A 16370-nucleotide genomic window follows, 5' to 3' on the forward strand; every position below is an offset into this window, starting at 1 on the left:
AATACTTTGTACCTCTTAATCCCCTCCCCTAGTAGTCCATCCTCTTTCCCTCTCCCTACTGGTACCCACTAGTTTGTTCTGTGTATCTGTGAGTCTGCTTCTTTTCTGTTACATGCACTAGTTTGTTGTATTTTTTAGATTCCACATATAAGTGATATTGGACAGTATTTGTCCTTCTGTATCTGACTTATTTCACTGAGCATAATGCCCTCCAAGTCCATCCATGTTGCTGTAAATGGTAGAATTTCACTCTTTTTATGGCTGAGTAATATTCCATTGTATATATACGTAAAAAAAAATATATATACACACATACACACACACACATATATATATATATGACGTCTTCTTTATCCATTCATCTGTTGGTTGATACTCAGGTTGCTTCCACATCCTGGCAATTGTAAATAATGCTGCTATGAATGTTGGGGTGCATGTATCTTTTCAAATTAGTGTTTTTGGCTTTTTGGATATATTCCCAGGGGTGGAATTGCTGGGTCATATGGTAGTTCTGTAGGTCTAAACCTTAGTTTTCTATTTGTCAAACTAAACATCTTCAATTCCTTTCGCCATTATTAATTTAGTACTCAGCACCTCATATCATTTTAGTCACAGACCTTCTGGATGCTTGTTTGTAATGTCCTTAACTGACATCTGAAACAAGTACTCCTGATACAGTGTTATCAGCAAGAGTACCAAATAAAACTGTAAATTTCCTTGTTCAAGAAAATCAATTAGGATGTGTTAGCTGAATACCTTTTATGTTCGACCATATGCTTAGCCACCATTTGATATATAACAAAAGTGGAAGGCCAAATGCTGAAAATACTTGTAGGTCAAAATTGAGGTACATGGAATAATTCTGGAGTTTTTGCAAGATGTAAACCATTGTGTGGACATGTGTGGCATAGTTTCAAATTCACGGTAGTTTAAAAAAAAAAATAGAGCCCAGGCAGGGTGAGGAATCCATGTGAGGAGTTGTAGATCAGGAAGACCTACGCTTTCCCTTGAAGGATGGGTAGGATTTATTTTTCTGGAATGGAGACATTGACAATGGGGCAGTGTGTGTGTGTGGGAAAAAAATCAGTAATAAAGGAGGTCAGGGTTGGTAGGGACGTGTGTGGCTAGAAACAGAAATATTTACATTTCTACTGTAACATTTCCTTTTTTAATTCAATTTTTTACTGAAGTGTAGTTGATTTACAATGTTAGTTTCAGGTGTACAGAAAAGCTATTCAGTGACACATATACATACATATATATATACATGTATTTTCAGATTCTCTTCCATAATAGCTTATTATAAGAAACTGAATATAGTTCCCTGTGCTATAAGCAGGTCCTTGTTGTTTATCTATTTTATATATAGTTGTACTGTAACATTTCTCATAGGACTTTCTTTCTTCCATTCTAAACATTCTTTGCTTAACTTCACTAAAAAATTTCCAGGACTCAGATATCCACAGGTATCTAATTTGGCAAATGAATCCTTGGTAATATACTATAAGAAGATAAGAGACTAATGCAAATCTCCCATTAGATGGCAAGTACATATTTCAGGGGTGACTTTCTGGACACCCAATTCCCCTTATTTCAAGCATGAGAATTCCAGGCAGTCCAGTGGAAGAGGTATTTTTAGACAGATGCACCTTTTGGTACATTTTAAATTATATTATCTTGGTAACAAATGATCCCAAAGGCCAAAGTCCTAAATTGGTATGTGATCCAAAGAATTTCTCTTTTAGAGTGGCCTTCTGTAACTGACCCCATTTGTGTCTTTATTTCCAAAGGAGAGATACAGGAAAATCAATTAGACAATAAAAATGAGTAAATCCAGGTAAATATACATTTTGGCTTTCAATGAGCCAGTGAGTCTGTGAATCTCCAGGGAATACTGAAGAGCCATCATAAGACAATGCAGTTTCCCTTAATAGGGACCATAACCCCAGAGCTGCTTTTTTCCCGCTAATATTGTGCAATTGATTTTTTTTTTTTGGACCATGCTGTGCTCACAGCTTCTGTGGAAACTTAAACATTATTCAATAGAACAATTTCCTGCAAAACTTTCTGAAAGTGGTCCCAGACTCTGACCCTGCTCTGGTGCCCTAGGTCTGCCGGTGTGCTGTTTTATTACCTCTGGAAGGTTCAGTGCCAACTCACAGTCCAAGAGTTAGCGCTTAAAGAAAACTAGGTGAATGCCAATAATTTTCTGCCTTCTTTCAAGAAGGGAAAGTGTCGCTTTCGATTCTCAGTAATTCCATGTATTTGTCACTTCTATCTTCATCATCCAACCCTTCAGCTGGCCCACAAGGTAACTGGTAAGAATTACAGATTGTAAAGCTTAAAGAAAGGATTCCTGAAATCATTTATATTAACCCTATCTCATTACCAATGGGAAACCAAGGGTCTGAATGCCTAAAGGACTTTCCCAGGACCACACCAGCAAGTGGCAGAATCACGACTTGAACTTCACATGGCAGAGAAGGAGCCGGGAATATTTGTAAAACAGGACAGCAGAGTCACCAAACAATCAGCTCAGAGACCCCGATTACTAGTGTGCTACCAAACACCACCCCAGCTGGACAGCGTGGATGTCAGTCATGTTTTAGGAGATAAAGGGAAAAGGGGCTCCTCACCTGTTATCTAAAACACGTTGCTAATGAAAGTGATAATTTACTCTTTTTTCACCGGTTTATTCCCCCTCATTGTCCTCCACATTGAAATCCTCTGAAAACTCCATTTGGCCACCTATGTCATTATTATTGTGCTGAACTCCCTTCACTCCAATTGTGTGTCCATCTTAACAAAATTCTTTTAAAGACCTTCTCCAAAGTACCCTATTTCTAGCCTTTCATGCCAAGTCCCGATTCTGTTTTTAAAAGTAATTTAAAAAACAAGCAAAGCATAAATACAAAACAGAAATAGACTCATAGACATAGAATACAAACTTGTGGTTGCCAAGGGGGCGGGGGGTGGGAAGGGACAGACTGGGATTTCAAAATGTAGAATAGATAAACAAGATTATACTGTATAGCACAGGGAAATATATACAAGATCTTATGGTAGCTCACAGAGAAAAAAATGTGACAATGAATATATATATATGTTCATGTATAACTGAAAAATTGTGCTCTATACTGGAATTTGACACATTATAAAATGATTATAAATCAATAAAAAATGTTGAAAAAAAAAGTAACTTGATCTATGGGTCGATGATTTTTCTCTCATTTTATCCAAGGTGAAAAAATAGTATATGTTAGGGCATGATTTTTATCATTAATGTTTTAACCTCTCACAGTCTCTTAATACTTTCTTTCAAAATTATGAGATATTCTGTCATTCCCTCTATTGATAAGGTTGTTTGCAGCCCAGATACTATTGGTAGACAATTGGAGCAAAATTGGGGGCAGAAATACACATTTGATTATTATTACTGGTTGGAGCTCTTCCTACGATGTGCAGTGAGCCATCATGCAGACATGACATGGCTCAGAACCATTCTTACGTTCAGACTGAATTTTGAAAGAAGCATAAAATAAAAGTCTGGTGAAATAAGCATTCTTCCTAGCTTAACACATTCCTAATGATACATTCACATCTTCATTACGTGTCCCCATCTTTAACTTTTTAAGAGTAACTCTCTTGAAATTGCTTATCTCCTTTAGTATTTGCACACCCCTGAGACAAAGGACTTTTTGCTCTCCTTGCTTGATCTTTTTCTTGCCTGGGCTTAACCAGTAACGGTGGCCTCATCCCCACAAAACACCTGAGCTCTTAATAATTATTCTTCTTAAATCATCATCAATTCCTTCAGCAGCTTTAGGACAGTGTTTTGAGTATAATATGCTAAGTCAGTTAGGTACAAAGATGACTAAAACATACTTCCAGTTGTCTCTCTGCTTTCAAGGTCAGTGAAATGTTATGTTTGAAGCTGTTTATCTTTTGCGAAACACTGTGAGAGAGAGGTGAGGTCCGGGAAAACCTGGTTCTACAAGTCAAAGACATTAGGAGAATAAGACCTCCTCTCGTGACAAAATAAGACAGTATGTGACTGAGAGCCTCACAGATGGAACTGGTATAAAGGTCACTGAGGACAGGGGCAGAGCCACTGTTAACATGTTTGGAGTATTTTGGTGAAGTGTCGTCCTCATGAATGGGGGTGGGGGTGGTACGGTTGGAGCAAGAAACAACATCACTAAGTGAGAGATGCCCCATAGTAGTAAAATCTGGCTGATGCAGCAGTGCAGAGTTGAGAGCTGGAGTGGCTTTAACTTCCTCTCAGGCCGACTTACATTTGGTGAAAATCTAGGCTGATCTCCATAAGAGAGTTCATATACGATACTTAATCAAGGAGCAAGCAGCAAGGAAGCTAGGTTCTCATGAAGCAACCTCATGAGGCCATGGAGCCAGCCAAAAGCTGCCAACCTTAACCAACCCTGCAACAGACATACGCATTCTTAGAAGTTGTCTCTGCCTCGAGATATCCAGAGGGTGCTTCTACCAATGACTTTACAATGTTACCCTATTCCCAATTGATTCTTTGATTCCAGGGAACCTTTCCAACCTCGGCTCTTACACTGGATTATTTATGAGTCTGATTTTGTAATACAAAAGCACACAACGTACCATAGTTAAAGCCTCTGAGGGGGCAAAAATGCAGTGTTTTTTTCCTCTTTTCACAGAGGCTCCAACATCTCTCCCCAGAATTGAAGAGTGGAGGTAGGGTACTAAAACTCTCTCCCCAGCCTCTGAATACAGAAGGCTCAAAAAGAATGGGGGGAGGGAGTAAGCAAAAGAAATAAATAAATTTACGCCTTTAAACTCCAGAGTTACCCATATAGAGAGAGATGTAGAGTCATAACCTAACAATCCATCCCTTAGGAAAAAAAAAATCTCAAGTATGCTTCTGCACTAACAAGTTAGCAATTTTTTTCCATTAAAATTAAAATTAAATAGAAAGCCATGGTATATTACCCATTTCATCCCTCCTTCCAGGAAAAAAAAAAAGGCAGTCTGTCATTCCTTACCGTGGGTGCACTTCAACTTCAACACATGCGTTTGTGTCGAGCAGGTCATTTATATTGTTGCCTGCTGGAGTTTTACTTCTTTCAACTTAGTGGGGAATATTTGTGATCTTTATTACCCCCAATAAATCTGCAAAACGCCTTTTGCTCGAGGCTCTTTATTTTAATTCCGGATAAATAAATCACATTTGGTTCCTGGCTGTCATATTAAGATAAGCATGGATCTAAAAATAACAAATGGGTTTTAAGCCCTTATATGTTTTTAGATTAAATAGTGGTAAATTTCTTTGGGTAACCCGCAAATTCTACTGACACTAAAATATTTTTTGGCACTTTCAGAATGTTTCTTAAAGAATGCAAACCTACTTAAACCAGTAGTAGAATTATTTCCAGATCATCTACGGACCTATTTGTACAACACTGCTCAACTCCACCTTCCCAGAGCTGCAATAAATCCATCTTTAATGTGGGGATGTTTCCCCAGGTACAACAGAGGGCAGTTTCATGTTTGTAGGTTAATGCTCCTATCTATATTGTGGTTTATTTATTAAATATAAAGAGCTCAAGACCTGAATTTCTAATCATCTCACATATAGTTATACTCAAAAGTCTTAAAGGCAGTTCAGTTCCAATCTAGTCAATAACCAATTCTTCATCTGCTCTTACTCGCCCAGATCTGGTCCTACTCAGGACTCGGATCAAACCACCAGCTCCTGGGGAAAACGCTGGACTCTTGAAGGACAGTCTCTTGAAATGTGTATTATAGGTTCCTCCACCCAGCCCTGGTGGGATAGTCTTGATAAGTGTATGTGAATTTTCCTTTCAAACACGATTCGTAGTGAAGAGGAAAAGATAAAACCCATAAGGTTTTAAATAGTCTACTTTATACATTAGGTTGGGACCTACATATATATCCTCTGATGGATTAGCATGGACCTTTAGTTTAAAGGATGGGCAGATTTTATAAGGTCCAGGAAATCATATTTATTTATATATATATATATAAATCCATCCTCGTCTCTTTGCCGGATTATTTATGAATCTAATTTGTGATACAAAAGCACACAATGCATCATAGTTAGAGCCTCCGAGAGGGCAAAAATGCAGTGTGTACTTCCTCTTTTCACAGAGGCTCCAACATCTCTCCCCAGAACTGAAGAGCAGAGGTGGAGTACTAGAACGATATATATATGAAGTTGGTGTAGAGTTTCACTCTGCCATTTTTGGCGTCTCCTTGCCCCCTGATGACCTGGGTTCAATACTAGGCAACTTTAGTAAGTAGATAAACATGTAGATTACATACAGGTCACCTAAATGGACTATAATGTTTATTAATCCTAAAGTAAAAGATCAAAGATGAACTTGAGTGATCTTCCAGTTTAGCCAATCCAGATACCTTTTTGATTTAGTTCTATTAGCCCCTTCTGTTACTGAAGAAAAGTCACCTTAGGGATAAAGATGTTACTTAACCAGGGCTTCAGAGCTATGAGAAGAAGTCTAAATGCTCCCTTGTTCCTCTAAAGCAGCACCATCAGTCTATAATAAGAATCCTTGGGGATACAGCTCAGCCCGCAGCCTTCCCCACCAGCGACCAGGGATGACATAACCGCTGAAGCATGTGGCAGTACCCAATTTCCAGAGCCCTGATTTATTCTCCCTTGTGCTAGGGAGAGGGCATGACTTAGAGGCAATACTCTTATCTTGGCAGGGGTCTGAGACTGTCTGCATCTCGGGAACAACCCCTGGTGGGTAATTGAAACATGACATTGATGGGTTTCCAGGGTGGCCCTTGTGCTGTACTTGCCCGAGAATGCGGTGATGATTCAGAAATCCAGCCCAAGGGTTGAGAGGAGGGGGAGATCATGTAAAGCTGGCTAGCCCTGGTCTCCTTTGACCTCAGCAGAGTGAGACCGGGATGCAGAGCTGGGAAACCATGTGCTGTTATTCAGTCGGCGTAGCATGAGGTTTTGCTTTTATTGCTCTTACTGAGCGCTGAGCTCTTTGTTTGCTATACATTTTATCCCCCAGAGATTGCCTCTTTTTCTCTTGAAGGGATTTAAAAAACAAATCACAGTTCTTATTTTATTTGGTGTCCACCATTAAGAATTCATGCAGAGCAATTTTCCTTGTTGCCAATTAAGATCTCCCAGTGGAAGTGTATGATTATAGCAAAGCAACCTGTTTAATACTTGGCATCTTCTTAGTCTACATAAATTAACCCCAGGAGGATAGAGACATGCTAATTCTTAAGATGCCTGCATAATTCGATTCTAAGAACCAAGATACATAGAAGGTAAATCTCTGAGAGGCCCTGGGCTTGACTTTTCTCAGGCCATATGTGCTTTGGTTTCTTAACTCTATTAACAACTACAAGATAATTTCTAGATAACATTGAGCAAAGCATTTTCTTTTCCCAGAGGCAGAATAATAGCATGGAGCCTCTCAGAAAGCAGTTTTAATATCACTCACATTTTACAGAAACTGAGATTTCTGCTGAAGTGAACTTTAGGCACTGGTGCCAATTACCTCCACCCCAAAATGTATAAATATATCAAAATTAAGGAGAACATGAATGAGTATTGGGAGTATGGATGACTTTATCTCAGTGTTCACTCAACTTAGATAAGCAGCATTTTGAATCATGATGGGAAATGAAAACAGTTTCTGTTCATTTTTTTCTATCTCTTTGCTTAGATTAAGAATTCCAAATAAAATGTAAATTGGTACAGCCACTATGGAGGACAGTATGGAGGTTCCTTTAAAAACTAAAAATATACTAACCATATGATCCAACAATCCCACTCTTGGATATATATATCTCCAGGGAAAACTCAAATTTGAAAAGATACATGCACCCCAATGTTCATAGCAGCACTATTTACAATAGCTAAGACACAGAAGCAACTAAATGTCCATCGATAGATGATTAGATAAAGAAAATGTGGTATATATACACAATGGAATACTACTTGGCCATAAAAAAGAATGAAATAATGCCTTTTGCAGCAACATGGATGGACCTAGAGATTATATTAAGTGAGGTAAGTCAGACAGAAAAAGATAAATATCATATAATGTCACTTATATGTGGAATCTAAAAAAATATATAAATTTTGTTTACAGGCCAGAAATAGACTCACAGACATAGAAAACAAACTGCAGTTGCCAAGAGGGAAAGGGTGGGGAGGGATGAATTAGGAGTTTGGGATGAACAGATATACCATTATATTTAAAATAGATAAACAAGGACCTACTGTATAGCATGGAAACTATACTCAATTTCTTGTTAATAGTCTACATGGAAGAAAATCTGAAAATGTGTGTGTGTGTATATACACACTGTGTGTGTGTGTTTATAAAAATGAATCACTTTGCTGTACACCTAAAACTGGCATTGTAAACCAACTACACTTCAGTAAAAAATAAAATAAAATAAAATAAAATAAAATAAAATAAAATAAAACAAAAAGAATCCTAAATAAGCCAGAATGCACAGGTCTATTTTAAATAATTTTGGATACATTAAAACCATAATTTTATTGTTGGAAGAGATTGGCCTTAAGGATTCTTATTGTCCCCAGAGATCTATACATGCTCCTCAATTGAGTGTTTTACTCCCCTTGGTAATGTAGGAAACCATCATTTATCCCACTGAGGAAGCAGCGTTCTATGCTTTACCAGGGCAAATGTAGCTTATAATTAACACTTCTCCAGATTCTTGGAATTTGGTACTAAGGCTTGGGCTGCCCTCAGGAAAATGGTGATAAACTTGGGACTGGCTTTCCCACAGATCTATTTTCCCCTTTTACCAACAACCCAGAGTCCTCAGGCTACTTGCTGCTCTTTCTCCAGGTCACCCATCCCAGTACCAATGAAGTAAGGGGAGAAGGATGAAGAAAGGTACAAGCTTTATTTGTCTGTATTTGGTTTTCTAACTAGATAGATCACCATTTCCCAAAATATGCTCCTTCAAACCTTAGTCAGAGCAGATGCTCCAAGAAAGATCAGATTTGGGGATTTTTTAAAAGGAGTCAAAATTATACTTTATATTCTATATTTGATATGCATAGCATGTATTAGCAATATAAATGGCTCTGAGTATTTCTACCATTAAAACAAAATCTTAACGCTTGATTTGACCCAGTAAACCTCAAATCTGACCACAGAATACGCTTACTTTTCTTAAAACATCTATAACATAGTGTTACTTGGAATATGCTTTAAAAATGCTTATGTAGATGATGTTGAGAGCACCGGTTCTCACCAGGGAGAGAGGAGGGTGATGGCCCCTAGGAAGCATTTGGAAAATATCTGGAGACACTTTTGGTTGTCACATGAGGGGATGGTACTGACCTGCAGGGGGCAGAGGTTAGGGATGATGCTTGACATCTTAGAACGCACAGGACAACGTGATAAAGAATAACCTGGCCCCAGATGTCACTAGTGCCGTGACTGAGAGACCCTAGCCTCAACACTGCTTGTTCACATGACACCTGGGTCTGGCATCAGCAGGCTGGCAGTTGGCCCGCTGCACTCACAAGACCCTGTCATTTCATTTTGGCCATGCAAACCTCCTTATCCTTCATTCACTTCCGGACTACTGACAACACTGTCTTTAATTCGAGCTATGAAAATCTAAAGTGAACACACTGACATTTTCAGGTTCAGTCACTGGCAAGCTGTTAGGTATCTGTTATACTAGTCATTTCTACTGACGTTCTTTGACACTTTCTATGGCGTGTATTAAATATGACATAATGATCAAACTGTGTAAGTATTAGAGGAAAAAAATTGTACGTTATCTGTACCCATTATGTATAAGTAATGCTATTTTAGATATTATATGCTTCATATAATCTCAGTGCTCAGTTATCTTAAATACTGGCTGTACTGAGTCCTTCCTTTTATAAATAAGGAACTTCAGTCTCAGAGATGTTCCCCAAAGCCAGTGTGGACAGGCCAGGACAAGAGTCTGTCTCCAAAACCTCCACCCCAGTCTTATCTCCATTTCTATAGTGTCATGCTATTTGCATTTTTCATACATAATTTCACATATGTGACATGAAAGACTAATTAATCCATAAATATTCATGAATTCAACTTCTTTTTTCCAACTGTTGTTGTGTTTGTTCGCGACTCTTAATTTGAGGCTGCGAATGGTTAAAGATTTCTGTCAAATATTAGTAGAAAGACATTCTCAGCAGTTGGTTTCTTACACTCTTTCCTGTCAATCACAGATATATTTAGCCAAATCAGAAATAGTAACAGATGATATAAAATCATTAAGTGCAAAAGAGCCTTTTTTCCCCTAATCTTAACTTTCCTCATTAAAACAAATAAATGTACAGAAATTTATGATCACATTTTAACATAAACTAGTAAACAAGCTGTCACTGTGTGTGTTTATTTTTCCTCTTCAGGCAGGGAGATGCAGAGCCAATTAAACCCACTCAGACTTGGACTCAAGTCTTAGACTAGGTTCGAGATTCTGTCTCCACCCTCTTCTTCAGATGAATTCACAGAAATTTTCTTCTGCTGGTATCACAAGACAGTTGAGCTAAATGCTCACTGCTAGACAGTTATATTTGAACTCCACAAATTCCTTTGCAATTTGAAAACCCAGAGATACATTATAAGTCTATTTCAGTAGAATACTAAACAGGATCCCAAAATAACCAGTTATCTTGAGAGTATGATTACAACAATGTATTTGTGTCACAGCAGATGGTTATGCTATAAGAAATGACTCAAACCTATTAAAGCCCAGGAGATTCCTCCACGAAAATAAGACTTTTAATTCTTGAACCCAATCTTGTACCATTTGTCCAATTCTTTTATCACCAAGCAAGAGGCAGTGACAGTATGATATGTGTCTACCACACTTTTGATCAGTCCTCAAAGATTGTGGCCAAAAATCAATGCTGGACTACAATTATTGTTGGAGGATATAAATATTCAAAATTTATCTTTTCTTTTCAGTTATAGGTTAAGTATAAATAGAAAGCCATCAGTTAGTATCAGCAGCAATGGCAAGTAACGTATTCCTTGAAAGTTGTAACAGCTACCAATTAAAGGCATACTAAAAATCAGAAAAAGTGTGCCCTGAGTTATGGGAACGTTTGTTTCACTTCGGATACCTTAGTTGTGCTGATGGACAGGACATGCCATTCCCATGATCCACGGCACAGCATAGAGTCTATCCTAACTCAAGAAAGCATTTTCAAAATTCAATCATAGCCTGAAAAAATTTCCCACACCTCACTGTCACTCACAAATCGTTCACGAAAATCCATTTCGCTACAGCCCCACTTGTGATATTGTAATAACCATCAGAAAGTCTATCACATTAAGTCAGTCAAGATCTGCTTGCAAAATATAATCAAGCATAATTTCATGATTAAATAAATAGTGTATAAACCTGCTATTATTGGTTTTCATTTTCTTTTCAATACTACCATTTTCCATTTTCTCACTGGTAGTTTTCCTGACTATTCAAATGTCATTATTGCCCTTTATTGTTATTCAAATGAAGCTTTTTTTTATTAGATCCTCTGACACTATATATAAGGCTTTGCTTCTTCACCAGCAATAATTCTATTTCTGAGGGAAAATGGAAGTGATTGCACACAAAAGTCTGAGCTCTCACTTTATGTTAGGTTAAGCCTGCGCCTGAAATGAGATTTTAATTTAATCGTATTGGAGAAAATCAAAGGTTTTTATTAACTACCTTAAGAAGGCAGGAAAATATCCTTTTCCATGCAGGTTTTTTGGTTCAAAAACCTATGAAACCATTACTCCTCTTCAACGATGTGTATAAGACACACCGAATAAATTAAACTCAAATTTCTTTCATCAGATGGTATTTGTCATTTGTGTATTTTTCTTTTGAAAGGTAGGGGGAAATATTCTATACAAATAGTTTAAAGAAAATATTATAATTCAGTTGAATAACTTCTTAAATGTACTTTGTAGAAGATCTATGGAAAGTACAATTTAAAAGGCATATAGCCATAAATACACCGTTGTTGGTTTTATTAATATAGTACACTGGTTCACAAAAGGAAACTGTATCAACCGCAGGTTACAGCTCTATAAAACCAAATCTAACAAATATGGTATCAAGTTATATAAAGGTAACTGATATGTCTGTTAGTGGCCAGCAGACTTAAAAATTGTACCTTTTTGCGGTACCCTACCAGCAGTTTTTACCGTGTAGAGAAATAGAGTATCGCCTATTACTATAACCACAGATTTGTTTCCTAGCAGGAAAACTAACATAAGAGGAGAACAAATGAAAATATCAGGCACTTTACCAGAGAACTAGAATTCCTCAGGGACGACGAACTTCAAGGTTATTAGGACTTGTTACGAGAGCGCATGTAAAAGAGGCAGCATCATCTGGTACAGAGACGGAGGGTGATGGATTCGGATGCAGTCGGACAAGAAAGCCACAGGGAGGGCTTATACTTACCTGCCTAATATCTCTGTGTACAGAGAGAGCACTCTTCCATGCCACGAGAAGATAAGAAATAAAGGACCTTGGGGGATCACTGACCCTCGGGAGACAAAGCTAATTCTATTAAATACTTCTGGTACAACGTGAGGTGTCATGTAATTAAGCACCAGCATGTTTATTCCAGATAACAAGAGCCATAGGAACTTAGTAAAAGGAATTGAGTGTCTATACTAGCACCTAGGAAGACGCTGACCACATGGACCCCAAAGATCCAGATAATAATATCACAACAATCTCAGTTCCCAAGAGGCCCCAGGGAATAACTAACGTGTGATAACGACTTCAGCGCTACTCGCCTGGTTTTCCAATTTACCTGCACAAATGTTCTCACATACCTTCCTTGCCTAGAACCACGGCCCACCACGTAGCAGAAAAAAACTAAACATGGGAGACGTATAAACAGCTTTCTTGAAATATGCATTCTCCTTTACTATGAAGAGAAGCTGAAAGTTTAAGCAGAAGTGCTCAACCTTTTAAATATAGAAGAACTTAAATAATACTGAAGCAGGCCAGGGTCAGAGAATTTGGGTTCTAGTTTCTGCCGTAAAAGTTCGCTGTGTGGCCTTAGACACACTAATTCTTTGACCTTGACACATGCTACCATTTCCACCATCCTCCCAGCTCTGCGCAGGTCCTTCACTCAAGGACAGCGTTTGGCACCACTGCTGTACTTTAATTAAAAGAGCGGAGTTGTCTAGGTCACCTCAGATGGTTTTTGTCCCCACAGGTGCTTTTGGCACCAAGTGGAAGAAGGGACCATTTGCCAACTCCATGCTTCCGGGATCTAGATCAAAGCTCAAGATGCTGCTATAAGTCAAGGACATGATTTAACTCACCTCCAGAGACTTCGGTGCTGCTCCTCAAGCTGAGCCAGCAGGTGTTCAATGTATTTATTGGAGTCCATGTATTCCTGCAGACACACACACACGAAGACAAAGCAAAGCCCGTTACACTTGTCACCAGGACTCCCAGACTGTCTTCATCTCCAGAAGATTTTGGACAAGATCATCCCTTGACTTCTCCCAGTTTTAGCAGTACATGCTTCTTTGACTTACAAGCATGGTCATTTGGGAATGAATAATATTTTCCCTTTAATCTGTGGTCATGCTATAAACAAAGAACTGAAGGGAACTGGAGTTCTCAGCAAGTCAGCATAAATATACTCTTTTTTAAAAAAATATATTTTTATTGAGGTATAGTCAGTTTACAATGTGTCTGTTTCTAGTGTACAGCACAATGTGTCAGTCATGCAGGAACATACACATATTCAATTTCATATTCCTTTTCACTGTAAGTTACTACAAGATATTGAACACAGATCCCTGTGCTATATGGCATGAACTTGTTTATCTATTTTATATATAGTAGTTAATATTGGCAAATCTCAAAAAATCCTCTTGTTCACAGAAAAAAGCTAATTTCATAGTCATCTCCATTGTGCTCTGTTCTGCCGTATAAAATTAAGGGGGAAAATACGGAAGCCAATCTCACTTTTGCTGCTGACCTTAGAAGAGTGACAATGAAGCAGACAACACAGGTCTTGATCCTACTGATTTTACACAAATCAATTCCTAGCAAAAACACAGTTTTTCAATCATACAGAAGCTCCATATGGTCACTGGCCTCATTCACTGGGCAAACCAATACGTATCGATGAAGCACAGGCCCGTTTTCCTTCATCTCCTTAAATGAACAAAACAATGTAATTTGGTTTTGGTTTTCCTTTTTTTTTTTTTGGGACTCGCAGAAAATAAATCTTTGGCTTAGTCTAAGAAGATAAAAAGATGAAGTTTACCTTGTTTAGAAATGTCGGTAAATTTTTGTAAATCAAGCTGTATTTTCAAGAAATATTTCTGAAAATTTAGGGACTCCTTTGTTGCCTGAGAATTGTTCACAAAAATCCAGAAGTTATTAAATCTGATTTTTTAAAATCTGGGATTCCTGAATATGAGGTTCATCTACATTAGTTTCAATTGCTAACTATGTAGAAAAATATGATGTGTAAAATTTTGTGTATGATTTATTTCATTCTGAACCTGACACTTCTTTCCTTTTCCAATTAAAGATCTAGCCTGCAGGCCCCTGTATCTACATTACAACTGCCTTAGATGGAAGGATGTCCAATGATTTCAGTGTCAAGGCACCCATGAAAGTTACTGTTTAATTTTTTATGGATTTGAGATAAACTAGGAACTTTTCTTTCTGAAAAATAGATTTATTTTGATGAAATGATACATACAATCTGTTGCTCCTATAAAATATTTACTATAATGGAAGGGAAGGAGTGGAAGAAACACAGGAAGAGTTGACCTAATATAATGGAAAGGATCCTGTTCCAAGTTTCTGGGCCTGGATCCACCTGTGTTTCCTTGGAGAAGCCTTCTTATCTCTCCACAATATTCCAGTTAGACTGGAGAGTGCCCCAAGTCCTCACCTAGCTAAAACTGTTCTAATTTTATAACACTATAATTCTATTGCAGAAAATGAATGAGTTTTATCCTTATTAATATTCATATTCATTTTAGTTATTTCAACAAGATCATTGGGCCATCACAACCAAAGCGGGAATCTGTTTCTGCAGGAAGTAGCAATGGTTTGTGGTTATGTTAAGAATACTTATCAAGGTTTAAACATGATTTAAAACATTCAAAATTATCAAAAATATTTTCAAATGCAATTGAAATAGAATGGAATACAAATTGAATGAATATAAATTCAATTGAAAAAAATTTTAAACACAGTGTTCCTTGGTAGAAACAGATAAACTTCAAAGTCGCTCATCCATTCTCCATTCAATTGTTTGCAACATCTATTATATGCCAAGTGCTTCTCTAACTTCAGTAAATACAGTAATAACTAAGAGGGAGGAAGCTCCTGCCCTCAAAGAGTTTATATTCTGTAGAGAGAGCGGTAACAAATAAGCCAGCAGATCAATTTCAGACTGGTCACATGCTAGAACAGGTGACAGGAAGGACTTTAAATGGGGAGGACACCTCCTTCACACAACATGGCTGGAAGAGGACTCTGAGCAAATGATATGTGAGCTAGGACCTGGAAAAGGAGGAGGCACTCAGACACTGGGGGGGGGGGGGGGGGGAATGCCGCAGGCAAAGGAAACAGCATATGCAGAGGCCCCGAGATGTGGTATTTAAGAAACAGAAAAGAAGCTAGCGGGGCCTGGAGCAGAGCCTGGGGTGTGTAGTCCAAAATGAAATTGAAGAGGTAGGTAGGGGTCAAATCAGGTGCAAGCTCTGGAAAACAGTTTAGATTAAGACCAAGAGATTTGTTACTGTGTTCATTCTCCTTAGCTCAAGTCAGAGGTGGAAGCTGAAAGGTGTGATTACAAATATGATCTTTGGATCAAAGAGATTTAGGTTCAGATCTTACTAGCTATGCCCCCTCTGGCAAGTTATTTAACTCGCTAAGTCTTATTTCCTTCATCTTCAAATGGGTAAATAATCATTTACAGAGGTGCTGTGAGGATTCAGTAAAATAGTGTAAGCAGGCACCACATGCCAAGCAGTGAGCAGAGCCTCTTCCATAGAATCAAACCTCCTGTCAAAAGGCAAACCTCTCTGCAAGATGAAAGCTATACCCATTTTCCTTTCTCTGACTCAACCTCAAGATTTTTAAGTGTATGCTTCTTCAATTAAATTGCTGAATATTAGAATAGGTAGAGACTAATAGTAATAATACAGATTTTCAATCATTACAAGTAGGTATCACTGGACTGTGGTATAAAAGCTATTTCACATAACAATACTGGAAGATTCTAGCATTAACATAGCTTTACCCAATTTTCCATAAAAATAACTATTATAAGAAGT

The 16370-nt window shown here is 37.9% G+C and overlaps 1 protein-coding gene across 12 annotated transcripts in view; it reads right to left on the bottom strand.

Annotated features, from left to right (window-relative positions):
• Window positions 1-16370, bottom strand: part of NCKAP5 (NCK associated protein 5) — a 912592-nt gene that overhangs the window by 569957 nt on the left and 326265 nt on the right. For all 12 annotated transcript variants that reach the window (XR_012072522.1, XM_072960866.1, XM_072960868.1 and 9 more), the window contains one exon: window positions 13380-13453. Coding sequence is in view for 11 of the 12 variants with exons in the window: in XM_072960866.1 (XP_072816967.1) it covers window positions 13380-13453 (74 nt within the window). In the remaining variant the exon portion in view is untranslated. The remainder of the gene's footprint in view (window positions 1-13379; window positions 13454-16370) is intronic.

This window comes from Vicugna pacos, chromosome 5, assembly GCF_048564905.1.
Source record: "Vicugna pacos chromosome 5, VicPac4, whole genome shotgun sequence".
NCBI classification, from domain to species: Eukaryota; Metazoa; Chordata; class Mammalia; order Artiodactyla; family Camelidae; genus Vicugna; species Vicugna pacos.